This window comes from Aethalodelphis obliquidens, unplaced genomic scaffold (assembly GCF_003676395.1).
Source record: "Aethalodelphis obliquidens isolate GAN/ISIS:26980383/991018 unplaced genomic scaffold, ASM367639v1 scaffold28, whole genome shotgun sequence".
NCBI classification, from domain to species: domain Eukaryota; kingdom Metazoa; phylum Chordata; class Mammalia; order Artiodactyla; family Delphinidae; genus Aethalodelphis; species Aethalodelphis obliquidens.
Genome location: NW_020837972.1, coordinates 1823671 through 1850345, shown reverse-complemented (window position 1 = coordinate 1850345; position 26675 = coordinate 1823671). Strand labels below are relative to the sequence as shown.

At 52.6% G+C, this 26675-nt stretch overlaps 1 protein-coding gene across 4 annotated transcripts in view; it reads right to left on the bottom strand.

The window, feature by feature from the left end:
* Positions 1-226: 226 nt before the first annotated feature.
* ASCC2 (activating signal cointegrator 1 complex subunit 2) overlaps positions 227-26675 on the bottom strand; it is a 41546-nt gene continuing 15097 nt past the window's right edge. For 3 of the 4 annotated variants that reach the window (XM_027124347.1, XM_027124349.1, XM_027124350.1), the window contains 15 exons: positions 25348-25415; positions 24328-24438; positions 22901-23013; positions 18994-19068; positions 18438-18545; positions 18118-18186; positions 17819-17893; positions 16389-16569; positions 14887-15101; positions 13760-13879; positions 6728-6821; positions 6512-6642; positions 5846-5945; positions 4537-4616; positions 227-3211 (listed from right to left, as the gene is read on the bottom strand). In XM_027124347.1, the coding sequence (XP_026980148.1) occupies positions 3040-3211; positions 4537-4616; positions 5846-5945; positions 6512-6642; positions 6728-6821; positions 13760-13879; positions 14887-15101; positions 16389-16569; positions 17819-17893; positions 18118-18186; positions 18438-18545; positions 18994-19068; positions 22901-23013; positions 24328-24438; positions 25348-25415 (1712 nt within the window). In that variant the 3' untranslated portion in view covers positions 227-3039. The remainder of the gene's footprint in view (positions 3212-4536; positions 4617-5845; positions 5946-6511; positions 6643-6727; positions 6822-13759; positions 13880-14886; positions 15102-16388; positions 16570-17818; positions 17894-18117; positions 18187-18437; positions 18546-18993; positions 19069-22900; positions 23014-24327; positions 24439-25347; positions 25416-26675) is intronic. The other variant, XM_027124348.1, reaches the window with a different exon arrangement.

The following is a 26675-nucleotide window of genomic DNA, read 5'->3' as shown; positions in this document are numbered from 1 at the left end:
CCACACAAAAAAAAAAGGATGCGGGTGTGGGGGAAATGAATGGTAGGTGGCTTGGGGTTCAGAGTCGGCTTTAGGAGACAATCCTGAGACCAAATCCTCCCTCAGTCACTTGCTAAATGTGTGACCTTGGACAGGCCACCTACCCTCTCTGTACCTCGGGTCTTCTCATCTGTTCCTGTGTGAGGATTAAACAAGATAATGCAAGGAATGAGCCGGGCAGAAACTCTGGCCACAGTTAAGTGCTTTTTATTCTAATTACAAATAATTGTGGTCTCACCACCATTGTCGTCCATGCTCTTATCATCATTTTCAGTTACACACAATCCCTTCCAGACTTGGAAAAATGCAAAAAAAATTTTTTTCTAACATTTTCACAATCATGGTGCATTACCATGGATTCTGCTTTCACATGTATTCTTAAATTAAAAAAAAAATTCTTGAATATTTAGTTTCTCATGTTGCTACCAAGTATTCATTGACATCATGTTAAAGGGCTACACAACACCCCCCTGCATTTTTGGTGGGTTTAACTTTTATTTTTGTTTGTTTGTTTCTCTCCCTGTATTATTTAACCCAAGCTTCTGGTGTGGCTGGGACAGGCAGTTTCTTGCCAAGTATTTACTCTTCCAAACTGCACCTAGCCATCTCAGAGGGCCACTCAGAAAGGATCTGTATCCATGGGCTCCGGGCATGTTACTTGCCCTCCCTGGGCTGCCGGGGCCCCTTTGAATGGCTCCGCCCACCCACCTCACAGAGGCATAGGTGCACTGTTCAAACTGACATGTCCACCGTCATTGCCAATCATGGACTGGAGACGAAGACACTCAAATCTTAAGTCCTCTTGGAGGCACAGGTCTTAAAAGCTTCCTGGGAAATGCCTGTGATAGTCATGTTCTCTGCCAGGGTACAGAGAAGGCACTTAGAAAATTCCTGCTTAGGAGCAGTCATGGGGGTGGTAGGGCCCAGTGAGTGAGTGGGCAGGGTTCAGAGCCTCCACCCCACTTCACTTATAGTGCTGCCCATCTTAAACCCTGGGGCCTCCTCGGTGGATCTAATTGGCACCAAATGGAAACCATTCATCTGGTCCAATGTACCCACTTTATATGTAGGAAAACCGAGGCCCGAAGAGGTGAAGGGGTACGTCTGCCAGCACTATTCTGGATGACCCCTGAGCTGTTTCCAAAGCAAGCCCGAAAGGATGCCCTCATGATCTGAAATAGAAAATCACCTTGAGGTGATTCTTCAAGGGAGATTAAGTTGGACCTGGCACTACATTCTGGAAATTTTCAAAAATCCCCCGTCTTCTCAAATCGTTTAAACCAGGACGCTAACGTGAAGCCTGAACTCCAGGTGGTCAGGAGGTACAGATGACAAGTGAAGGTGTGAGGGGCTGTATAAACAGTAACAGGTAAGGCAGGTAAAGCGAAGGAGTCCCCCGCAACCCACCTTACTTCGCTCCAGGGCCAAGGGCTGGGCTTGAGCAGCTCAGAGAGAGAAAAAAAATGGGCCTGCCACTGAGCTGGGTCCCTGGCAAATGCCTCCAGGAGGAAACAGAGTCTTCCTGCTGCCTGTCAAGACGGCTGTCCCTGGGCCTGATCTCAGCTAATTTGACAGCGCGAGGGGAGGACACCACCCCCATATCTACTCTGCATCTCAAACACACCGAGAGAACTGGCGTGACAGAGGAATTGCTATTGATTTCCACTTGTGCAGGCTGACCTAACAAAACCAATTCATCAAGTGCCTGTCTGCCTTGCTGCTTCAGACGCTCATCCTAACCACGTGCAAATAAATTGCACTAGCATCTAGGGTGATTTGTCAAGGTCCAGCTGGGCAGGGGCCCTGGCTTCCAGTGATGGACTCCGGGCCAGGCTGGCGGGGGGTCAGCCCAGCAAATGCCCTGCTGCTGATCCGCCACCGATCAGCCACATTCTGGGTGGCCCAAGAATCGGGACGTCTGGCAGCTGCGGCCATGCTAGGAGCTGGTTGGCCATGCCTGGGAGGGGGCTTTGAGGAACAAGGCCCAAGTCCCACTCGCTTCAACAGGACTTGGTAGTGACATCGTCACTTGTTTCTTCCTGTCTCCGACCCCTTGATTTTGGAGGATTTAATGGAACGTCTGTGCAACCAGGAGGCACTGAGTTCTGGTTTTGGCTCGGCCACTGGCCAACCATCCTTGGGCAGCTATGAGATGGAGATGACACCACCCGTGGGGGCCCAGGACCCTGAAAAGGCCAGGGGTCAGACTGGGTGTCCAATCCCTGTTCTCCCACCTCCTAGCTGTGGGCGGACAGCCACCTGCTGTTCTCAGTGCCTGGCCTCCTTCATCTGTACTATGGGGCTGAAAATCGTACCTACCTACCTCCTAGGGTGGCAGTCATGGGGACTGAACGAGCTCACAGAAAGGACTGCAGGGCCTCACACACTCAGCCCCTGCTTCTGCAGGCAGGGACCGGAGGCTCAGAGAAGGGAGTGATGTTCTCTGGGCCACACAGTGAAGCAGAGCGAGATCAGGAGGGGTGAAAATAAGAGGCAAACATGAAAGGCTGATGAAAAGAGCACCGCCCTGCCGCCTTCCTCTCCTGACGGTGGCTGTCATCGAAGCACTGGGACACAGGGGGAGTGGGTCACAGGCCCGGCATGGATCATTTCTTGAAAGGGTCAAAACTTTATTCACAGGGCTTTTTTTGTGTTTTTTTTTTTGTTTTTGAATACACAGGTTTCCTGCTGTCCAGGGAGAAAGGGACATGGTATCCGGCTGCACGAGGTTTGGGGGCTGGCCTTGGGGCTCCAACCCCGTCCCTTGCACCTGTGCGCTGGCCGCTCAGTTCCTCTGCTGTGGATAAGGCACTGTGTGTTCTGCAGGATGGCGCTCATGGCTGGCTGGCAGACAACGAGGCAGCCTTCTCAGGGGCTGCGAAGCTGAGGCTGTCGAGGGGTGGACTTGAACTTGGGGCCTGGCAGGGGGCCAACTGGCGAGGAGGCCCCAGGCTATGGTACCTCAGCCTGGCAGGTCCAGCTGGCCCTGTTGCAGCGGCCTCAGGATGGAATCATGCCTTTGCTTCTTTTGCGGTCAGTCATGGTTCTCCGGTTGTGGTTGGCTCGTGTGGCCTTGCTGGATTCCTTCTTCCTGCGTTCCTGTGTTGTCTCTCGGCTCTGCCCGTGGCCCCGGGGGCTGCCAGCCACTGCCATCGAGCTGTCATGCCGGTACCTGAGGGAGGAACAACCCGCCCCCACAAGAACCCATCAGCCGAAGGAGGAGGCCCTGATGGGAAGAGCCCTTTGCCTTCCTTGGAGGTCCCTGGGAGAGGACCCAAAGCTTGGGCCAGGATACCCCCATCCCAGCTTCCAGGGGGAGGAGAAATGGAGCCCAGCAGGGGCAGGGCTGTGGGGGCTCCAGCCAGCGCCGTGCCCTCTGTTTACTCTCCTCTGAGCCCTGCCTCCCGATGGGCCTCTGGCTAAGATCTGAGGGTGGACCAGCTAGTGGGCTGAACGCAGCCCACAGTGCAGAGAGGACGAGGGCCTGGGGATGGGCCCCTCTCTTCTCCACCCAGGGCCACGTGATACAGATGAGGTAGGACTCCAGTTCTACACCCCAGGGCCTTGCTTGGTGGCCTCCCAAGACCAAGTACACTCAGATATGACCTTGGGCCTCTTCAGACCACATCAGCTGCTGGGTTTACCCAGAGCTCTGTGCTCAGGGCGCTGTGATGGATCAGAGGTCAGAGTCACTCTGCTCTCTGCTCAACGACCTTCTGTGGCTCCCGGCTGCCTTCAGAATGAGATCCAACGTCTTCCCCACTTGGTTAGGCCCCCTGCACCCAGTGCGCAGGGCTGTGGGAGTCCCAGGGCCAGGATGGGGGACTGGGCTTGAAACCCCTGGCTTGGCTTTAAGTGGAAGAGGGACCTGGGGCAGGTCCTTGGCCCCTCTGGACTGCACCCCACCCCCAGGAAGACAACGGGGTGAATTAGAGGAGTCTCTAGTTACCTGTTCCCAGCTCCCCTCCGAAGACCCCCCTCCCTGACCACCCTGAGCTTTCTTGCCTTTTTCCCCTCACATGAAAAACTCCTTTGCACACTTTCCACCTTTAAGGGCCCAGCTCACATGCCCCGTCCCTAACATGCCTCTCTCGGCCATAAAGGATATGTGCCTGTCTGTCTATCTGGGCTCTCCCAGATTTTACACTCTGCCTGACACCAGCGAGCCGTGGACACATCATGCTCCCACACTGGGTGATAAACCCCTTGTAGTGTCTATTAAGTAATGGTTACAAGTGTGGACCCCAGAGATAGGCCACCTGGACTCAATCTCTGCTCTGCCACCTACTAGCTGTGTGACCTTTGGCGGGTTACTTAACATGTCTGGGCCTCAGTTTCCTCACCTGTAAAACGAGGATAATGGTAATAGTAGCTACTTCATAGGTCTGTTGCCAGAACTAAATTAACACATGTAAAGCACTTGGGGTTTGTGTGTGGGCTTCCTGTGTGGTTGGCTGGGCTTCCCCCTCCCACCAACACAGCCTATTAAATGCTCACCCCTTCCTGGCCAGGAAGGCCATGCGCCTGGCTTCTGCTTTTTCCCGCAGCACTGCAGGGTCCTGCACAAAATGGTCAGGCTGTGGAGGGGAGGGGAGAAAAGAATCATGAGCTGCTCCATTTCCCTAAGCTGAGGTGAGGCTGCACCTGGCCCAATCCTGGTGACACCCCTATGCCAGGAGTGGGGCTAAGCCACAGTGCGGCTGGGCAATGCCCCAGAATGCAGCTGGCTTGCTATGGTCCAAGGTTTCCACCAGAAGCCCCTCCTCTGACCCTCCCACCAATTTCCGGAAGAGAGGCAGCTAAAGATGGCTCCATCATAGCAGGAGCGTGATGATGACAGGTGGGAGCAATGGGGGAAGGCCAGGATGGCCGCCATGAGAGACCACACGGGGCCTGGAAACCCAAGAGAGCGCCCTGGAAGATGACTCCTCTCCCCGCTGGCGCCACAAGCAATGGGCTGTGGGAGCGCCCGCCCTGTGCCAAGGTGGGGAGAGACTGGACTAGCGGGAGAAAGCGGGACCCAAGGACCACAGACAGGCTTTGGGGGCCCGGGCTGTTTCACAAAAACAACAACAAAACAAGGGGAATTAGTAACTTTTGAAAACTTCAGGATTTGACATAAAAATCCAGGCTGATCCCTTGCCTGGAAGAAGGGAAAGCCCTGGAGGGTCCGGGCCTCCACAGTGCTGAGGAGCCCCTGGGCAGGGCACGTGTGTCCCCCCACCTCAGTTTCCATCAGGCCCCGCTACTCATTTACGTTGGTGGCCTGGCCCCGGACATGTCTGAATTTGTCACCCTGGTGGGAGGACATGGGGGGGCATCCAGGGGTCCCAGGCTGCTGCCCCATTCAACCTGAGCAGCGCTGCTCTTATCTATTTTATATGAGGCTCCAGTTAAGATTTCACTTGAAGAAAAAGTTTAGTGGCTAAAAAACTGAATTTTCAAACCCATCGTCCCAGATGACCTCCAAAGGGCCCTTGGGCTCTAACGCCTCTCTGATTTCAAGAATTGCCAACCTGGGCACAGAGGCCAACAGCTGTCCCTCTCCTGGGCCCCAGGCCTAATTACCCCAGCAGCTCGAAGGCCCGGCCTCTGATCCATCCTCCGGGCCCTCACTGGGCAGCAGAGGCGGGTTCTAAGCTAGCAGCTCTCCAAGCAGACATCCCGGGCTCAGAGGGACCCCCACCCTCCCTGGCAGTAATGCTGGAGCCGCCTCAAGGCCAGGTTCAGAGAAGGGGGGCACAGATCCCGATTCACCTCTCAGAAGTGTACCCTCCCCTTCACCTGCCACCTGCCAAGGAGGTACCTTGGGGGCCTCGTCCTCAGCCTCCTCCTCCTCCTCCTCCTCGTCCTCCTGCCCTTCTCTGGGCACTTTGGTTCTCAGCACCTGAGGGATGGTGAAGGGCCTGAGGGTTTAGAGAGAAAGTGAGATCAAAGACTAGAGTAAACCTGGAGAGTGAGCCTCAGGGAGGGGGAACCCCACTGGGTGAGAGGGGCTGCCAGGACGGGGAAGGGCTCAGGAGGCCGGGAAAAACCAAAGTGCTTTTGAAGCCAGCTTTGCTCCAGCCCCTGGATTCTGTGTGGGTACCAGGGTCTGACGTGGGGGCTTTGGGGAGCCTGAGCTGGGGCTGTGGGGGTCTCCAGTTCTCTCTAGTCAGGGCAGCTCTGCTTTCACCGGGGAATTGGGGAATCTCCATAAGATCCCATTGGGAAAAGTTTTCTGCAATTAGGAAGAAAAATGTAAAACTCCTGCATGAGACCCAATAAATGCTGCCTCACTCAGGGTAGGTTGGACCAACCGGCCAAGGGGGTGGCTGGGGTGGAGGGAGCACTGGACTAGGAGTCAGGAGGCCTGGGTTCGGGCCCTGGTTCTGCCACTGACTTGCTCACGTGACCTGGGCCCTGGCTCCCACATCTGTATAAACAAGAGGCTGCGGGAGGCCACTCTGCCCCTGGAATTTGACAGCCTCACCTGCGGCTGATGAGCTCATCATCAGAGTCTGCGTCGTTGGCGCCCACCTGGTTGCCATCATATGTGTCATCATACTCATCCTCGTAGTCGTCACTGCGGTAAGGCGAGTCCTCCCCTGGCTGCACTGGCACCTGAGATGGCAGAAGTGTGGGTCCGAGGGGCCCAGGGCTGGCTGGTCTCCCCCCGCAGCACGGCCGGTGGCCTGGGGACGCCTACCTCCTCTGCCACCACGCTGTACTGCTCGTAGCGCCGCCGCTGCGCTACCACCTCCCGCTTGTCGTTCAGCAGGCTCCGCGCACTCTCCTCCTTCCTGGCACCGAGAGGGAACAGCAAGGAGACACAAAGGAAAACCATTAGGCTTTGAAGGCATGGGAAGGGGCTGCAGCTTCCATGGCTTACTTCTTCCTGCCTCAGGCCGCCACAAACCGAGATCGAGCACTGGTGGGGGCGTGGGGCTCACCGCTGCTGGTGCCCATGTGACTGGGTCCAGCCACTCTAGAGGGCACCCCAGGAGCAGCTGTTAACGTGGAAAAAATGCCCCCCCTTCAGCTGGGAGACTCCCTTTCAAGGCGTCCACCCTGGAGCAACACTGGCCATGTGTGCACAGAGGTCTGATTGGGGATTTTCTTTTCAGCATCGTTTTTAACAGTGAAAGACGGAGAGCAACTCATGTCCATCACGGGTGAAACGGCCAAAGGACATGTGCTCCCTCTGTGCCACAGAATGCTGGGCGGCAGCTCTCAAGAATGACGGTGATCTATTTGTGCTGATGGAGAAAGAAATCTAAGACATTCTCCAGGAGAAAAGCAAGCAGAGAAAAATGCACAGTATGATCCCATCTGTATAAAAAGCAGAAAGCAAACTAGAACAACTGTCTCCTCTTGTGGGCACATACCTATCTATGCACGTAAATGCACAGAGAGAGGGCTAGTAAGCCCCCTGCCAAATGCCTGGTTACTCCAAGGAGGGGCCTGGGGTTATCCAAATCTTTTAAAACAAACACAAACTGAAGAAAGAGCAAGGCCACATGTTGCTTTCTTAGTGAGCTCAGGGGAGCCCTAGGTGGCCTCAGGGTGTGAGGAGCGAGGAGGGGTCCCGGTCTCTCACTTTCACCCCCGCTTTAGCACAGGGTCTCATCCGTCCTGCAGTTCAATCTTCCATGTCAGATTGCATGGCAAGAAAAAGTCTGAAAGTTTAACTCCTGTCATATCACAGGGGAGGAAAGTCGGGTGCAGGGGAAGGAAGGGGAGAGACGTGTTTGGGAACACAGTGAGCTGTAGCACAGCCATACTGGGGACTCAGGCCTCTTGACTCCGGGTTTTGCAAATCTGTAGAAAAACCTGGTTTGTCAGACACATAGGCCTGTGGAATGTAGTTTCTAGCCCTGCAGGGGAAATCAATATGAGATGCCAGGAAAGAAAATCCAGCTTAGCTGTGAAATCGGGCCTCTGGAATGTATCAAGGGTAAGGGGAAAAAAAAGAAGAGACACAAAGTCTGTAGCATTCATAAAAATCTTCTATTAACTGGCTTTTGGTGCAGGGAGGGGCAGGCGCCTGAGTCTGGCCTGGGAGCCTGGTGCAGGTCAGGACTGCAGCCCCCAGCATGGCGGGTTAGGATTTGCTTCCTTCAACAGTTTTTATAAAGGGCCTACTATATGCTGGGCAGGGTGCTAAAGCTGGGTTAGGGAGAGATTCAGAAAAGAGTAAGATCTGGATTTGCCCTTAAGGAGCTCAGTCTAGTGGCAAAGAGTAGAAGTGTGCTAGATGAAGGCAAGCATGTCCTGGAAACACAAGTAAAGGAGAAATGAACTGGGGTGCAGGGGGCCTAGCGGGGGCGCTGAAGAAGGGGTAATGGAGGCTCTATGGTGCAGAGACGTTTGTCTGGACTAGGGAAAAATCTTGGTCCACAGGAATCTTTCAGCTCATGTCAGGAAAGGGGGCATGTGACTGTGGCCTCGGCCCTTACCTGGCTCTCTTTGCCACATCGAGGGCTGGAGAGAAAAGAGGCAGAGAGGAAATGAAAGGGGCCAAGCATGTTCAGGTGGTTGGTGCCACTGGCAGAAGCACACCCATTCAATCAACACACGTTTCCTGAGGGCCTGCTAGGCGCCAGGCCCTGAGCTGGGCCAGGGGACCAAGGATGGATGAGAGCTGTCACTGTTCTCTCTGCCACATCTCACAGCTCCTGGTCTACCTGGCCCCCAGTCCCGGCAGTAGGGAGGTTCTTTCACACGGTGCGCCCTCTGGTTTTGTTGCTCCCAGCAGGACCACAGAGAAGCCTGGCAAACTGCACCTGCCCCAGCTGGGTCCTAGGAGAGGACACAGGTAAGGACAGAGGAGCCTGGTGCCCTGGGTACCCCATCCAAGAAGGTGTGGCTTTGGCCCCATGACCTCATTTGGAGCCAGAGAAGGAAACGAAAATCGGGGCAAAACCAGGCAGGAAAATATCCATCTGACCCCGAATAGCCAAAGTAAACTTGAGAAAGAAAAACGGAGCAGGAGGAATCAGCCTTCCTGACTTCAGACTATACTACAAAGTTACAGTAATCAAGACAATATGGTACTGGCACCAAAACAGAAATATAGATCAATGGAACAGGACAGAAAGGCCAGAGATAAACCCACGCACATACGGTCACCTTATCTTTGATAAAGGAGGCAAGAATATACAATGGAGAAAAGACAGCCTCTTCAATAAGTGGTGCTGGGAAAACTGGACAGCTGCATGTAGAAGAATGAAATTAGAACACTTCCTAACACCATACACAAAAATAAACTCAAAATGGATTAAAGACCTAAATGTAATGCCAGACACTATAAAACTCTTAGAGGAAAACACAGGAAGAACACTCTTTGACATAAATCACAGCAAGATCCTTTTTGACCCACCTCCTAGAGAAATGGAAATAAAAACAAAAATAAATAAATGGAACCTAATGAAACTTAAGAGCTTTTGCACAGCAAAGGAAACCATAAACAAGACGAAAAGACGACCCTCAGAATGGGAGAAAATATTTGCAAACGAAGCAATTGACATAGGATTAATCTCCAAAATATACAAGCAACTCATGCAGCCCAATATCAAAAAAACAAACAACCCAATCCAAAAATGGGCAGAAGATCTAAACAGACATTTCTCCAAAGAGGATACACAGATTGCCAACAAACACATGAAAGGATGCTCAACAACACTAATCATCAGAGAAATGCAAATCAAAAACACAATGAGGTATCACCTCACACCAGTCAGAATGGCCATCATCAAAAAATCTACAAACAATAAATGCTGGAGAGGGTGTGGAGAAAAGGGAACCCTCTTGCACTGTTGGTGGGAATGTAAATTGATACAGCCACTATGGAGAAGAGTATGGAGGTTCCTTAAAAAACTAAAAATAGGGCTTCCCTGGTGGCGCAGTGGTTGAGAGTCCACCTGCCGATGCAGGGGACGCGGGTTTGTGCCCCAGTCCGGGAGGATCCCGCATGCCGTGAAGCGGCTGGGCCCGTGAGCCATGGCCGCTGAACCTGCACATTCAGAGCCTGTGCTCTGCAATGAGAGAGGCCACAGCAGTGAGAGGCCCACATACCGCCAAAAAAACCCCCAAAAAACCTAAAAATAGAACTACCATACGACCCAGCAACCCCCTACTAGGCATATACCCTGAGAAAACCATAATTCAAAAAGAGTCATGTACCACAATATTCATTGCAGCTCTATTTACAATACCCAGGACATGGAAGCAACCAAAGTGTCCATCGACAGATGAATGGATAAAGAAGATGTGGCACATATATACAATGGAATATTACTCAGCCATAAAAAGAAATGAAAGTGAGTTATCTGTAGTGAGATGGATGGACCTGGAGTCTGTCACACAGAGTGAAGTAAGTCAGAAAGAGAAAAACAAATACTGTATGCTAACACATGTACATGGAATCTAAAAAAAAAAAAATGGTTCTGATGAACCTAGGGGGACAGGAACAAAGATGCAGATGTAGAGAATGGACTTGAGGACACGGGGAGGGGGAAGGGTAAGCTGGGACGAAGTGAGAGAGTAGCACTGACATCTATACACTACTGAATGTAACACAGATAGCTAGTGGGAAGCAGCTGTATCACATGGGGAGATCAGCTCAGTGCTTTGTGACCACCTAGAGGGGTGGGATAGGGAGGGTGGGAGGGAGATGCAAGAGCATGGGGATATGGGGATATATGTATACATAGAGCTGATTCACTTTGTTATACAGCAGCAACTAACACAACATTGTAAAGCAATTATATTCCAATAAATATGTTAAAAAAAAAGGATCCATCTGAGAGCCAGAACATCAGTCAAGCAGCAGTAGCTTCGGAGACCGTATTTGGAACAAGTTGCTTGCGTGGCCTCCTACAAGCCCAGGGAACATGTGGGCTCTCCTGAAACGTGCCACCTTTTCCCTCCTTGTTTCCTCTAGCCTATCCTTCAAGGCCCAACTCAAACTGGCCCTTAGTGGGGTGACACCCACTTTTGAACCTCTAAAGGGCCTGCAGAGGCAATAAAGCCCCCCTTTTCCAGGTGAGGAATCAGGAGATCCAGAGAGGCAATGTAACCTTCCCAAGGTCACACATCTTCTACCAACAGAGCCAGGGCCATAACACAGGCCTCCTGACTCAAGTCTGCTTGGCTACTTCCTGTGTGGTGTGATCACAGGCTGGCCCCTTATCCTTGCCAAGACTTAGTTCTGCCTCCCAGGGATGATGTCAGCATGAAATCAGACAATGAGCAGAAGTGGGCCTGGCACCTGCTGAGCTCAGCAAAGGGAATCCTATTTCTTTCACTACAGGCCTTGTCAGAGCCTTTAATGTACTAATGTGCCCTGTGACTCTCCAGGAGGCACACAGGGTGCACAGACATTTTTGGCAATAGAACTAATTTGAGAGAGAACACTTATTATCTTCCAGGGCACCACTGTCCAGTCCAAAGGAGTTAGGGGACCCCACCTTACACACACCGCCTCCTTCCTTAGCTACTATACACCTGTGGCACACGTGCTTGGCGTCTACCCAACAACCCCCCTTTACCTCACCCCCACTCCTATCAGACCCTCTTTTTGCTCAGGTCCTCTCCCTTCCCCCTTTTCCGGGAGCCCTGGACCTTAGCCCTGTGACCTAGTTCCTCAGTGAGATGTGAGGGGAATCTGGGGAGTTCTGGGAAAGGTCTCCTGGCCTCTAAGAGAGATGCAGAAAGACCTCGTCCAGACTTCCTCTTGGCTGTGTCATTTCTGGACGTCACGGCTGAAACAGGTGCAGTTATCCAGTGGCCCTGAGGGAGCAAGATGCACCCTTGATGATGTGGCTGCACCACAGGTCAACCAAGCCTAGACTTCCCTACCCTGTGACTGCCTGTCACGCAAGGGGACAGATTTCCTTATTACTTGAGCCACTGAGTATATCGTATCTGGTTTAATGACACACACACATTTTAACTCAAGGGTGATCTGCCTTGTGCTACTTAATTTCTCACATGCTCCATGAAGGCAGGGCCAAGGCCCTAAGCCCCACTGCCCTGCCCGCATCAGGACAGGGGTCCCCACTGAGGTCCCTCCGTGCCCCATCCTGGTACCTCTCCACTCTGTCACAGCCTGTTTAATGTCCTAAGTCTTTCCCAGGGTCTCTGTGCCCTTTGAGAATGAGGGCTGGGCACCTTGCTCACCTTGTCTCCTGGTGTCTCTAGCACAGGATCTGGAGATAGTGAATCACTTAGACTCTGCCCGGGCTACCCGGCACAACGAGCTCAGTAAACATTTGCTACCTGGTCTCTCTGCCAGGCAGCCGGGAGCTCCTTCGAGCAGGGGTACAGCCCTCCTCGTCTGCCCCTCTCCCCATGGCTGGGTCATTCTGGCCTGGAACAGTGGCCACTGATACAGGAAAACATCGCCAGCTTGGGATCTGGGGATGTTGCAACGTGTGTGACTAAGCAGTTTGCAAATGCTTCCTGTCCAGCCAGCCAGATGGCTTTATAGTTGCCCTGTGCCGGGTACCCAGGCCAGCAATCAGCCACGCTTCTAGCGCTGGACAGCCCCGGGAATGGGGAACAGCTTGAGCTTCTGGCACTGAGGCTCCTATCCCAAGAACGGGGCAGGTCCTCTCTCCTCTCTGACCCTCACCACCTCCATCTATGTGTTGGGGGAGAGGGCGGGCTGGACTCATCCAGCAGTTCCTAGATTTCTGGATTCCGTGAAGCAGCCCCATGCAGGAGAACGCTGGGGGTCTAGTGCAGGGCTGACGGTGTCTGATCCCGCCATTCTCCATCATGCCATGTGGCTGCTGACTCTCAGCCCCTCCAAGGGGTCTCCATTCCAAAGCCAGGTGATCTTTCCAAAACATATAATGTACCGGCTCAGGCGACCCTCACCATGCTCCCACGTCCTCGGGGCCACCACCCCTGCTGTTCACTCTGCTTGGAAAGCTTCTCCTGCCCCCTTTGCACAACTGACCCTTCCTCGTCCTTCCACAGTCATTCCCACATCATTTTCTCCAAGGAGCCTTTCTGCCTGGACTGAAGCCCCGACTAGAGGCTTGGAAGTCTGCGCACCTCCACCTTGGAGAATCTTTTTCATCTGCAATTTCATGTTGCTTGTTTGCCAAGCTGATTAGTGCAAACTCCACGTGGGCAGGGGCCCTGCCTGTTTCACTCCCCACCACATCCCCAGCACCTAATAAAACCAGGGCCTAGAAGCACCAGGCAAATATTTGTTGAATAAATGAATAAATCATGAATGGACTTTTCAATGCCAAAAAAGTAAGAAGGACATAGATCAAACATAAGTGGAAAGGCCTTAAAATGGAATACATTCACTTCTGAAAAGCTCACTCAGGACAGGTCCTTCATTTGCTCATTTTGTCATCAGATGGAAAAATTCAGGTCAAGGAGCAGCTGCTGGGAAGCACTGCCCAGCTCTCCCACCCAGGGATTCAGTGGTGGACACCTCCAAAGATGAAAGAAGGGAAGAGGGGCTGGTTTTGGTCCTGCTGGCCTTTTGCTGTCAAAAAGGAGGACTCACTAACTCTGTGTGCAGAGTTGGAGCCTAAAGCGGGATCATTAGAGACCCTGAGCTCGGCTGCTGGGAGCACATGGGTGCCAGGTATGGGGGAGCCCCGAGCTGAAGCTCCATGACCAATTCCATCAAGATGGGGGCTCTGAGTTTCTCGCTTTCTCTCTGCACTTGCAGAGTTGGGGTCCCTGGAACCCCACGGTCCACCAAACTCACCTCCTGCCCTTGTGTACCCGGCTCAGGTCCACTGAGTCCCTGCTGAACACGTCAAACTCATCATTCTGGAAGATGTTGTGACGAGATGCCAGCAGGGGAGTCAGGTCTGGCTTCACCTGTCTGGGGGGCAGCACAGAAATCCATTTCAGGGGTCCTTGCTAGTGGATGCCTACCTGCACCCACTCCCCCCATCATGTCCTATCCGTCAGAGACTCCACCCCCTTCAACAGCCACACCTGGGACACAGCCTAAAAACCTGCCCAATCCTGTCCAATCCTGCCCCTGCCTGGGTAGGCGGCCACCCCTCATACAAAGTGTCCCTTGGTCCTGCATGCCATTCACACAGGTTTTGCTCACAACAGCCCTATGAGATAGTCAGAGGTCACTCAAGTTCTTTTTGCCTCAAGTGCCCTCACCTGTAAAATGGACACATGGAGGCTGAGGAGCTTGTCCAAAGGCAGAGCTAACTTCATTCATTCATTCAATAAACAACATTTATTCATGGAAGAAACACCCATTCCTGCACTCATTCCTTCTGCCTCCCGGGGCCTTCAGGGAAGCAGTGGGCCCAACTCAGAAAAGGTGGGTATGGGGTAATGCCCTGGCAGTCCAGTGGTTAGGACTCTGCGCTCTCACTGCCGAGGGCCCAGGTTCAATCCCTGGTCGGAAACTAAAATCCCACAAGGCGTGCGGTGCAGCCAAAAAAAAAAAGAAGGGTGGTTGTGAAGGAAGTGAGAAGCTTTGGCTGTCCTCCCTCAGGAATCTACTGGGAAGGTGGCAATGACAGGGCAGGCCAGCAATATCAGAGCTCTGAAGGCTCTTGACCCCTTGGTCACATCTCTGTGGCTCTAATGGGTCTTCCTACGAGGTGGAGCAGGGCAGTCCAGCGGTGCCCACTCTGCCCTGCAGGGGGCATGTGAGGACCTCCTGGGCCTGAGGTTTCTGTTTCCTCAAAGAGGACATTAGCTTCCACGGTTGGGAAACTCTGCTGTGGGGAAGAGCAAGCGAGTTGAGTCCCAGGACACGTGGGAAGGAGGCGTGGGAGGCAGAGGAACTAAGAAGGGCCCCTGACAAGGGCCCCGGGGCAGGCTGGACGCCGTGAGCCTCCTCCCACCCGTCTCTCCCACCTGTCTAGGCCGCGGTCCAGCTGGCTGAGGGCAGGGGCCAGCCGCCCCTCCAGGATGTTGTTGATCACCTGCTCCGGGTCATAGCTGTAGTGCTCCAGGCAGGCCAGGATGAAGCCCTCGCCAAGGTCTGGCAGCAGGTCCTTCACTTGGGAGATGAGTGAGTCCAGTTCCACGCCACACACCGTGGGGCCTGGAGCAGCCGCTGCCCCCAAGCACTGTGGGAAGAGCCAGAGTGAAGTAGGGGAAGGCTAGGTTGGGCTAGTGACAGGGCAACCGGCCCCCAACAGTGCTGGTCTCGAGTCAGGGGACCTGGTTTGAGTCCCAGCCCTGCCCCTCCTGGCCGAGGGACCTGAGCCAAGTCACTTAAGTGAAAGGGGGCACTATGATTTACCAGCTGAGCTACTTCTGGCTGTGTGACTTGGGGCAGTGTGCTTTTGCACAAAAAACGCAGAGCACTGTGCCTGGCATGGACTAGGCTCTCCATAAACGGCCATGGCTTCTATGAATCAAGTCCTTTTCCTGCTCTGACAGGTTGATGACTGATGTCAGAGCGGAACGGCAACCACCAGACCTGACTATGTGGAGATGCTCTCCTTTGATTATCTCCACCTCGATGAGGGGGATTCAGTGCATAGACAGCTCAAAGTGGCTTAATTTTTTAGGCTTTTAAGGAAATTTACAAATCAAAAAAACAACAGTAAAACTCCTCCATGTCTGAAATAAGCCAAACAGGGAAAAGGGGGTGTGTGGGGGGAGGCACAAGGGGCTGTCATTCTCCAAGGTCCTGGGACAGCAGTCACGGGGCCTGGGGTCTAACAGGAAGAGCAGCAGCGTCTGTCAATGGAGCATTGAGGGCCAGCCAGGCTCAGAGCATTCACTCTACACAGCAGCTCTGAGCATCATCCCACAGCCACATGGAGGTGGGTGGGGACAGTGGCAGTCCCCACCTTACAGGTGAGAAACCAAGGCTGATGTGAGGGACGTGCCTGAGGCCATTCAGCTGGCGGGTGACAGAACCAGGATACTTCCCTGAGCTGCCTGACCCCAGAGACTGTGTGGTCTTAATCCCCACATCATGGTGCCTGACATTCAGCGAAGAGTCCTGGGCTCAGTGGCTGATCAGTACGGCCACAGACTTGGCGATGGTGAGTTCTGTAAAAGCCTGGAGTGAAAGCACTAGATCAGAGGTTTCCACTCTGTTTAGAGGAGAGTGCCAACAAGGATTTCACATGGAAAAAGCTCCATTGCTTCATCTTATGGAGGGGAAACTGAGGCTTTGACAGCTAAGCGACTTGCCTTCCTCACACCCTGCCTAGCACGCCCGCAGCTCAGAACCCTCTAAAGGCAACGCAGAGCTGACCAGCAGCTCAAGACTGTCAACTCCAAAAGAAACCCTTTTCCCTGAGAGCAGGAACAAAGAAGGCAGGTTTCCCGCTGCCCAAACCTCTCGATGGGGCCAGGAGGGGCTGGGGAGCAGGGGAAGCACCGCTCTTGTCACACACCTCCTCTTCCTCCGAGTTCTGGGGAAGCGATGACGGTCTGCTGACCGCCTCCGCCGCCACCACGACCCCGTTAGGATTCTCAACCACCGGTGGGTCTTTGGCATTGGTGGCTTTCCTTCGGTCCACCCCTTCCCATGCACTCTCAACTGCCTGGAGGATGTAGGCGGTCCGAGTCTCGTCCCTGTGAGGACGTGTTAAGGAGTCTCTCGGGAGGGCAGCTCTGAGGCAGCATTGTTTCTCAATCTATCCCCAGCATCTGACTGTATGGCTTCGGCCAGGGGCTGTCTGGGCTGCATCCAGTGGGCATCACGGGCACCTGGGCTACATGAGGAAACGGGCCAGGCAGACCACAGCCACACTAGCCTGAAAACCCAGTACCTGCCACTCAGCAGAAAGAAGCTCTGGGTAAAGACCAGGCCAGGGGCTGGCAGCAGAGCATCCTGGAACATGGCATTTGGACAATCCAGCAGCTCCTCCTCTGCACTGACCCCCAGGAGGAGGGCCCGGTGGGGACACTACCACTGGGCTTCCTGTCGAACCAGTTGCGGGCTTTCTGTAAAGGTTGGGGGCCCACAGGGTGTCCCTGAGACAGGACTGAGCAACCTACCCAGTCACCAAAATGGTCCTTGGGCCTGCTCGTTCCTGCCCCTCCTCCCTCTCCACTACCCTGGGTATTGCCAAGCCAGATGCTGGGGAGTTGCCCTAGACCCCCTCACTCTACTTCTAACCCAACCCCCCACCAGCCAAAGTATGAAACTGACAATGTCACCCTCTGCTTCACACCCTTCCATGGCTCCCCAGCACTTGCAGGGCTGACCCCAAACTTCTCAGTGAGGGCCATCCCTGGGCCATGCAGGTCTGCTCGGCCCCAGCTCATTGGCCATGGCCTAAACCCCCTCCCGCTAGACCCCTTCCCCTCAGCCCTCTGCAATCTGCACACAACATCTGTGGGCTCCTCAGACAGGCCTGCTCTGTCCGCTGTCCCCTGGGAACACTTAATTCAGGGTTTGGCCACCTCCTCTTCCTTGCGCTGTTCTCAACTTGGATTTCACTTCCGTGTGACACCCCCACCCCAAGCTCCACTGGGTTGAAGGCCCCCTTGGTTTCCCCTGACTCTGAATTTCTCCCATATGACACTCTAACTGCCTATTTAATTATCCGTCTCTCATCCTGCAGTGAGGTCCATAAGGGCAGGGCTGAGTCCATCTTGGTCACACAGGCCCAGAGGCTCAGCAAAGACTAGGGTAAGTAGGGCTGTATTTGCCCCAAGGATCAGAGCAGTCATCTCCTCCAGAGACTGGGGCTGGGGCCTCGGCGGGCATCTAGGGAAGGCTGGCCTAGACGTGTTCTGGGGCCAAATGTCCCTCCACTCCCTGTGGGTCTGACCCGGTCAGGTCAGGCCCGTCCCAGGGGCTGCAGTGGAAGGATACAAGGCTGACGAGGCCTGCTGCAACAGGCTGATGTCATCGGCCACGGGGAAGAGCGCATCATAGTCCCGGAGAAACCTGCCAGAGAGAGCGCAGCGGGGGTGGGGGGAGAGGGTGTCGGGGAAGACAGGGCTGGAGCCACAGGGGCTGGTTTGCTGAGGGCCACTCCCTGTGTCTGCTGCCCAACCACAAATGCCAGAAGCTTAGACCGTGGTGAGCACATGGCAGGGGCTCTATTACGTAAGGTCTCCTGGGGCTGGTGGGAGTGCCACGGGCCCGTCCCAACTCAGCTACACGCTCACCTCTTTTCCTGCAGCAAGGAGCTGAAGATCTGAAGGAACTCTTCGATGAAGCCCTGAATGTTGTCACAGCTGGAACAGGACACAGGCAAGATGAGCTCATTCCATGCAGACAATCTGCAGCTCCCTTCCTCGCCCGCTCACCCCACCCCTCTGCCAGGCCTCCAGCCAGTTGGGGGAAAGAGGCATTTTTCTCAGTTTCCCATCTTTGCTCAGCAACCCTGGAGCAGGGGAGGGACAAGATGAAGTGAGGGAAACGCCTTTGCTGGGCTTGGGGAGGGAGCTCTTCCACCTGGGTGGGGCAGTGGCTCCCGAGTGTTTACCTGCTTTCTAGGACTGGGAGAAGGCAGATCTGGTTCAGGAGGATGTGAAAAATCTCCAGTAGCTTCTTCCTGGAATGGGAGAGCCTCTGCCACAGGTCACCTAGCAGCCTTCGAAGGCCACAGAGAAAAAAGAAGTAGATTTGAGAGGCAAAAAGGGCACTGAGGGAACTTCTTTCCAGCATTTGCAGGTGCCCCTTGCCTCCCAACCCCTGCCCCCGCCCCCAGGGGCTGGGAAAGCCTCACAGTTTGCTGTTGACAGCAGTTGGCAAAAGGCTACAGGCTCTGAGAGGCCGGCTGGTTCCAGGGCCACTTCTCAGCTCAAACAGGCGGTCAGGAACCAGCAGGTCAATAAGAGCTTAGAGCAACAGCTGAAGGGAAAAGGCTTCAATACAGAGGCCGGGAGGCCATTAGGTAGGGAGGCACCAGCCAAATCCGCATGGTCCGTGGTCCCACCCCCTTGACTTAGAGATGGGGATGCCAAGGCCCACGGAGGGCAGGGCCCGAGCTGGGGCTTCTCTCTCCCACAACAATACTCTTAGTTTTGTCCCCGCCTCACTTGCTATCTTCAAGCCTCCTCTTCTTAATTGCAGACTCCAGTTCGGAAATTGCTATTTCGTAAAAGGAAGCTAGCCTGTGGTGGCACATGTGGGTAAAAGGCTGGATTAGCTCACAAATATCACACTTCATTAGAAAAAGCAAAGCAAACTCAAGGGAGTGGGAAGGCCTATTTCTTGCTCCCAAGTTGTCACCACAGTTTTCTCCCGGGACCACCCTGGCTCTTCCTGAAGTTCACCCCAGATTGTCCCACAGTGGCTGGTCCTAGGAAGAGCCTTGTGGGAAATGCCCTGGAGCTACTTCCCCCATTCATATGGGAAACCAAGGCCCAGACAGGCTTATTCTAACAGAGCAATGAGAAGGCCACCCAGGACTCACTGGGGTTTGAGGAACAAATACAAGGTGACTTTTTTCTTGCTCAAAAACTGCCAGCAGCTCCCTACCTCCTATGACATCAAAGTGTAACTCCTCTCTGGTACATCTGTACCTGGCACAGTATAGCCAACCCTGCTTCTCACCTCAGCAACCTCACAGCCACCCCTTCTCAACTCAGATTTAAACTCTCCATCCCCTAAATTAGGAGATTGGGATTAACATACACACACTACTCTATATAAAATAGGTAACTAATAAGAACCTACTGTATAGCACAGGGAGCTCTACTCAATGTTCTGTAACAGGGTTTCCCTGGTGGCGCAGTGGATAAGAATCTGTCTGCCAATGCAGGGGACAGGGGTTCGATCCCTGGTCTGGGAAGATCCCACATGCCGCAGAGCAACTAAGCCTGTGCATCACAACTACTGAGCCTGTGCTCTAGAGCCCGCGAGCCACAACTACTGAAGCCCGCGCACCTAGAACCTGTGCTCCACAACAAGAGAAGCCGTTGCAATGAGAAGCCCGCGCACCAACGAAGAGTAGCCCCCGCTCGCCACAACTAGAGAAAGCCCGCACGCATCAATGAAGACCAATGCAGCCAAAAATAAATAATTTTTAAAAAAATTCTGAAAAAAAAATTCTGTAGCAACCTATTGATATATGGGAAAAGAATCTGAAAAAGAATGGAGATATATATATATATATATATATATATATATATATAACTGATTCACTTTGCTGTACACCTGAAACTAACACAACATTGTAAATCAACTATACTCCAATAAAAATTTCAACAAAAGCGAAAACAGAAACTCTTCATCCCAGCCACACGCTTCCTGATCACGCTCACCCCTGTGATTACTCCTCCCCGGAACTAGATGCACAGCACTCAGAAGATCGTGTTTTTACAACTTAAAATGCAGCTACCTCTCTTCTGGGGTGTAATTCTATCTCTGAACATCTTAGGCTTCCCAAAGCCAGAAATGCAGCTGACGTGCCTAGGACAGTGCTGAATCTGCAGGAGGCACCCTGTAAATATCTGTCTGTCAATCGGCTGGCTGCTGACAACTTTTTCCTAGTGCAGTGCTGTGCGTAGCAGAGGGTAAGCCGGCCCAAAGAGGCAGGCCTTTCGAGGCCCACAGCACGGCACCCAGAAGACAACAGAGAGGGTAGTTTGGCTCAAGCAGAGTCAGGCGTTGCCAGGATACACTGCTGGTGGGAGGGTTAACTGAAACAACCCCTATAGAGGGTGATTTGGTGAGATCTGTGAAAATTTTAAATGCATATACCATCTGTTCCCACAATTCTACTTCTAGGAATTTATTTCTCAGATATACTTGTAACGAGGTACATAATGACCTGTGTACAAAGTTATTCTTTACGGCAATTTTTTTTGTAATAGCAAACAGTTGGAAAAAACCTAAATCTCTGGGGGCTGGTGTCCCACACAACGGAATTCTACCCAGCCATACCAAAGACTGAAGGTGCTTTATGCATAGATGTACATTAAATTTAAAAGTAAAATGCAAACAGTACATACAGTCCTCATAATATGCCAGTATATTAAATATTAAAAAGAGGGCAGATTTATAATGTGTATATTTGCTTATATGTGCATATTTATATGCATATCTCTGGAAAATTCCACAAAAAAAACTAACCCGATGCTTGTGTGTGAGGAACAGAACTGGGGAAGGGGGAAAGGGAGGCTTTTCAATGTGTATTTTATACTTTTTGAGTTTTGAACCATGTGAATGCATTATTCGTTCTCAGAATTAAAGGACAGAAAGAGAGGAGGGCGGAGAAGGTTGTTCTGAGAGAGATTAGCTAGAGGGCTGTTTGGGGAGGTAGTCCCTTGACCAGAGCCCTCTGGGACTGAGGGGCTGCTTCGCTCAGCGGGTGTTCCTGGCCTCCAGCACAGTTGGAACAGGTTGAGCCAGCCCCAGGCTGTTTGTGGGTCAGAGGCAGTGTCACTTGCCAAAGGCAGGGTCACTCGCAGTCAAGAGTGTTTTCTTTTCTTCCTCCTCATCTTGAGATGGGTGGAGCTGCTCCCCTGCCGCCATGGGTACCTCGCAGGAAAGTCAGCTCTTCCAGAAATGACCCTCCCATCTCCAAAGACCCTTTCCAAAGCCGTCTGCACCATGTTTGGGAAGATGCTTTCACAAAATGGGAAAATGCTTATGGTGAGTGAAAATAAGTCTAAGAACAGCATGATCTCTCATAGTGATTTTCATTTCCTACCTTTGGGGATTTCCCAAAGTTCCTACAAGCATTTGCCACATTTACCATGAGAAAAGATACCTTTTAAAAACTGTGACAACATTTTTAAGAGTCCCATCCTAACCCCTTCCTTCTGGGGAAAGTGTGGATCAGTGCTTTATTCTAACGTTCTCCGGGAGGCTGATCAATCTTCATGTCTGATTTTTGTGAGCTGAGGAGAACCAGGCGGGCTCAGGGCACCAGCTGCCATCTCTGGCACATGCCAGGGCTAGATAAATGTTTTGTTGAATGGGTGAGCAAATGACCGAATGGACAGAGGGCTGGGTGGATGGAGCTGGGCAGCTCCCAGAAGCTCTTGCAAACGGTGGGGAGAGATGCCTGGCAAGAACAGCCAGAGGCCACTGAGAACAGGGCAGCCCACCCCCACCTTCTGCCATTGCCAGGCAGTGTGCCAGTTACCAGCTCATCCCCTGTGCACCCCCTTCTAAATGCACACGAAACAGATGCCCATGGTGCTAAGTGGGCAAAGAGGGTCTCCCTCCCTGCCCCGTATCCCCCTTGGTATCTTTCTTCATCACAGCAGGATCTTTCTATGAGTTATTTGGATAAAAGCCTCCAGGGCCTCCCTCCTGCCTGCCCAATAAAGGCCCCACTCTCTGCCAGCACACATCAAACCAAGTCTGACTTCCCTGGAGCCCCCTCTGGTTGTCGCCTGCTCCCCACGCCCACACCTGCCCCTCATGTCACACTCCACTCCCCTGTTCTCCCCGGAACACACGCTGGGCCTCCGCAGGCTTCACTCCGCCAGCCTGAATGCGCTTCCAGCCATGGAAACCTTTCTCTGCCTGGAAGGTTGCTGTTCATTCTTAAGACCTCATTTAAGGGTCGTCCTGAAACGTTCTCTTATTTCACCAGATAGAACTTTGCTCCCTCGTCTGTGTTCATAATTCGGCCCCAACTGCTGGCGCCACACGGGCGCACATCTGCTCACATCCTCACGTGTGCTCTTCCCTGGGCTGGAGGCTGAAGTCCTCAGCCCGCTCCTTATCATCTGTCACTCCCTGTGCCTGCCTGTGACAGGGGGTCTGAAACAAAATGGGACTGAATTGAAACTGCCCGACTCTTGGGTTGGTGTTTTTCTTCCTCCTCTCCCCTGTTCTTAGCCCCAAATAGCAGTGCTTCTCAAATGCAGCCTCCACACAGGCAGGAGCTGGAAGAGGGCCTGGTGCATCCTAAGCACCCAATAAATACTTGCTGAACGAAGATGTGAACTCCAACCTCGACTTCAACAGCCAGAACTACCTCTGTACCTGTAACAGAAGTCGTGTTTCTGGAAGGTTGGGCAAGCCAAAGGGAAGATATCCAGAAAGGCCCAGAGTGTGGTGCAGGTATCACAAAGGTAGAGAACGATGTCCTTTAATTCCTGTCGCCAAAGGAAAACACTGCATTATTCTCCTCCGCCCCCAGGGACAACTCTGTAGAGGGTCTGAGACAAAGCTGACAAAGCTGGGGGTCCCCAACAGGCAGGTGAACGCTGGAGGTCCCGGGCAAAGACTGGCTTGTCCATCTCTAGAAGGACGATCTGGGGAGCTCAACCCAAGCCTTGGGTCTTGCTACTGTAGTTCCAACAGATGCACAGCCGGGGATCTCTAGGGTGACTTCTAGCTCTGGGCTAATACGATTCTCTCTCTCTCTCTCTTTTTTTAAATTAAATATATATATATTTTTTGATGTGTACCATTTTAAAAGTCTTTATTGAATTTGTTACAATATTGCTTCTGTTTTGTTTTGGTTTTTTGGCCACAAGGCATATGTGGGATCTTAGCTCCCCAACCAGGGATCGAACACGCACCCCCTGCACTGGAAGGCAAAGTCTTAACCACTGGACCACCAGGGAGGTCCCCTGGGCTAATACGATTCTCTCTTGGAAGTTGAAGGAGAACCCATCCCTGAATCTGAAGACAGCGCCTGAGGTCCCGCACAGAAAGTACATCCCAGTGAGGACAAGAATAGCCCACCCTACTTTCCTTAGAGTTTGAAGCGCCTGTACAGAACAGGGAGTGCGTCCTCATAGGCTTCTCTGATTCTCACGATGACGCTAACAAGCAGGCTGGGATCTCCATTTTACAGATGAGGAGACTTATCTGTAGAGACTTCTCTGCGGTTCAGAGGGGTAACATGCCCTGCTCCCACAGCACTCGGTGTGCCCTTTTCTGAAACACTTGTTTAAGGCCTGTTCTCTCACGAGATCGCAAGCTCCAGGAGGGCAGCTCACAGCTGCTTCGTTCCTCCTCTAACTCTGGTGCTTAACACAGGGCCAGACGCACGTCCAGGCTCCTTAAACATTTACCTCCCATCTGGCATCCCCATTAGATTCTGAGTTCCATGAGAGCAGGCGCCATGTCTGCTTCTGCTCACTGCTTCACCTTCACAGCCCAGCCTGGGGCCTGGCACGTGCTAGGGGCTCCTCCACGCAAATCGGCGCGGTGGATGAAAGGCTCAATGAATAACGCACCCAGGAACCTGTCCACCTGAACTATGTGAAGACTAAACCTCCATCCTGTTCCCTCCGCTACTCCATAAGTGAAGCTCCCAGTGAAAAGGCCTGCTGAAACGCTCTAAACCTGTGTGATGGGAACAGCTGCTGGTGGGGTTGGGGTAAAGGGCTGTGAGCAAGGGAAGAAGCTGCTGGGCCTTCTACTGGCCAGAAAGAAGCTGGGCTGAAGGGCAACCTCACCAGGAGAGGCATGTCGCTGGGGGTCAGCCGGCCCCTCTCCTCAAGCTTCTGGGGTGTGGCGCAGGCCCCGTCCCCTTGCAAACCACAATGCTGGAGGATATTGCTGAAGACCTGTGAAACACAAGAGATGACTCTCCCACATCCCGTCGAGCCAGCAGCTAGACCCCCATCCTGCAGCTAGCGACTGGTGATCTGAAAACTGCTTTGGTATCTTTAGAATATATGCCAGCGTTCCTGGGACACCAGCTGAGACAGTGACCTTCTCAGAGAGCGGGGTCAGAGTGGAATCTGTGTCAAAGTGGAGTAATGGGGGCATCCTTCTTGAAGGATTGTGGTGAGGATTAAAATGACAAAATGTATGTAAATCCTGTGGATATTACCTGGATAGACGGGACAAGTGTATGGTGATGAATATTTAAGAGTTACAGTCAGTAACATATGTTTTTGGATCCCCTGGAGATGGCAATTTATGGGAACTATATTGAAATAAAAGACAAATCAACAGTGAGGGGAAAACAGAGCCCATCATAAAATCATGTAAGTATTTAACTGATGGTGCTATATTTTAAGTATGCTAGCATGTAAAATTCTAAGAGTTACTGTGAACAGTGGTTATCTCTTGGTGGGATTATGGAGGGAGATTAATCTCCCTCTTTCTGTTTTTTTGTTCTTTTTTTAAAATTTTCCAAATTTTCTACAATGAACATTATTTCATCTGATTTGAGAAACGTACAGGGGTATCCTTAGAGGTAGATGGCTGTTGACAAACAACACAAAATGCACCCCAAGCTCTTTCTGTATGAGTGCTGGACAGCCCTTAGATTTCAGTCCTGTTCAAGAGAGGAAAGGATGAATTCAAAGGAGTGAGGTGAGGGGTGCAACACAGTGACAGTCTGGAGGTGAATCTGGGGTGGCGGGTGGGGGGGATTTCTCCCAGACTCTTCCAGGAAAGTTGAGAAACATCAGCAGGTAGGAGAAAGGCTCTGCCTCCCCTGGGCAGGGCTGAGAGCCAGTCAGTACCTGAAGGATGGTGGGCATGGTTTCATCCAGGTCATTATAGTAACTTGGCTGTTGGAGAAAGATGTTTCCTGAAAAGAGAAGAGAAAGGTAGGAATTGGGAAAAGACAGTAGGGGTGGAGAGGACACAGTACAAATTGTTGCCAGCATGTTCTGTGACCTTTCTCCCCTTTCCTAAGCCTGCCTGCACTAAAGCAGTCCTGGCCCCGGGCGCCGCTGGCACAGAGCTTTGGCCCAGCCTAGAAACTTCCCCAGGGTGAGGGAGGGACCTTGCTCAGTACAAGTTAACCTTTTAAGCACCTCTGCCCAGCGAATTACGTAAAAGACCCTCCCTGGTCAAACCAGCTCACCCTACCATCCCCAGGGAATGATCACACTTGGGCACTGTGCTTTGTATGACAACACTGGCTTTGTAAATAGGAGCTAGTCATCCAGGAAAATTAGGAGACAGGATCACTCTGCTCAAGAAACCTGGGTGCTACAATCCAGGAGTCTTGCCAGGCCACGCCTCTAGTAATGTGAGGAGATTCTAGGGAGAAATTTCTCTAGAAATTCTCCTACCCTCTGCTTTTGAATCTGCTAGCCATACTAATCCCTACTCCAAGGTGAGAGGCCTGCCAGGGACCTGGAGATAGATTTACCGCACATTTGCACTTATTCCTATAAAATGAAGCCCCTCTCCAAGTGTTCACTATCCTCCAAGTGCTGCTGCTGAGTGTGGAGGTTAGAGCATATGGTACCTGGAACAGAAACCAATTGTCCTGGCTGCCCAAATGGGTGGCGGAAGGGGGGAGGGAAGGAGGATCACAGCTAGCTGGGGGACAGGATGCAAAATGCCACTGCCCTTCAGAAGAGGCCTGGGTTCCTCATCCCACTACAATCCCAGGACCTAAGGCTGGCTGACTGTCAGGGTGCTCTGACCTGTAGGTGTCCTCTGTCTTTGGGCAGGTCTGTCCTCGGTTGCCTTAATGATAACCCTGCAGCCCTCACTCTATCCTGGATGATTTGAAAATGAATGAGATCAAAGGCCAGATGGGGCTGGGTGAGTAAGCAAGTTACTAGGTGGCTGGACTTTCTGTAGACACCTTCCTGGAGGCCGATTCATTCCTTGATTCCAGAAAGCTGAGTTTTACCAGCAGGAGCTTCCTCAGCACCTCCCATCTGACCCCTCAACCTGTGAAGGTACTCCCTGACCTTCTGTGCCCACCTGCTCCTGACAGGCGGGGAGTGACTGAGCTGTCTCCCCACCCACCTCTGCTCTTCCTCATAAAACCCTCCTAGCAATATCCTCAAGGGCAAGTTTGAACTCCTGACCACGGCACAAAGGGCCT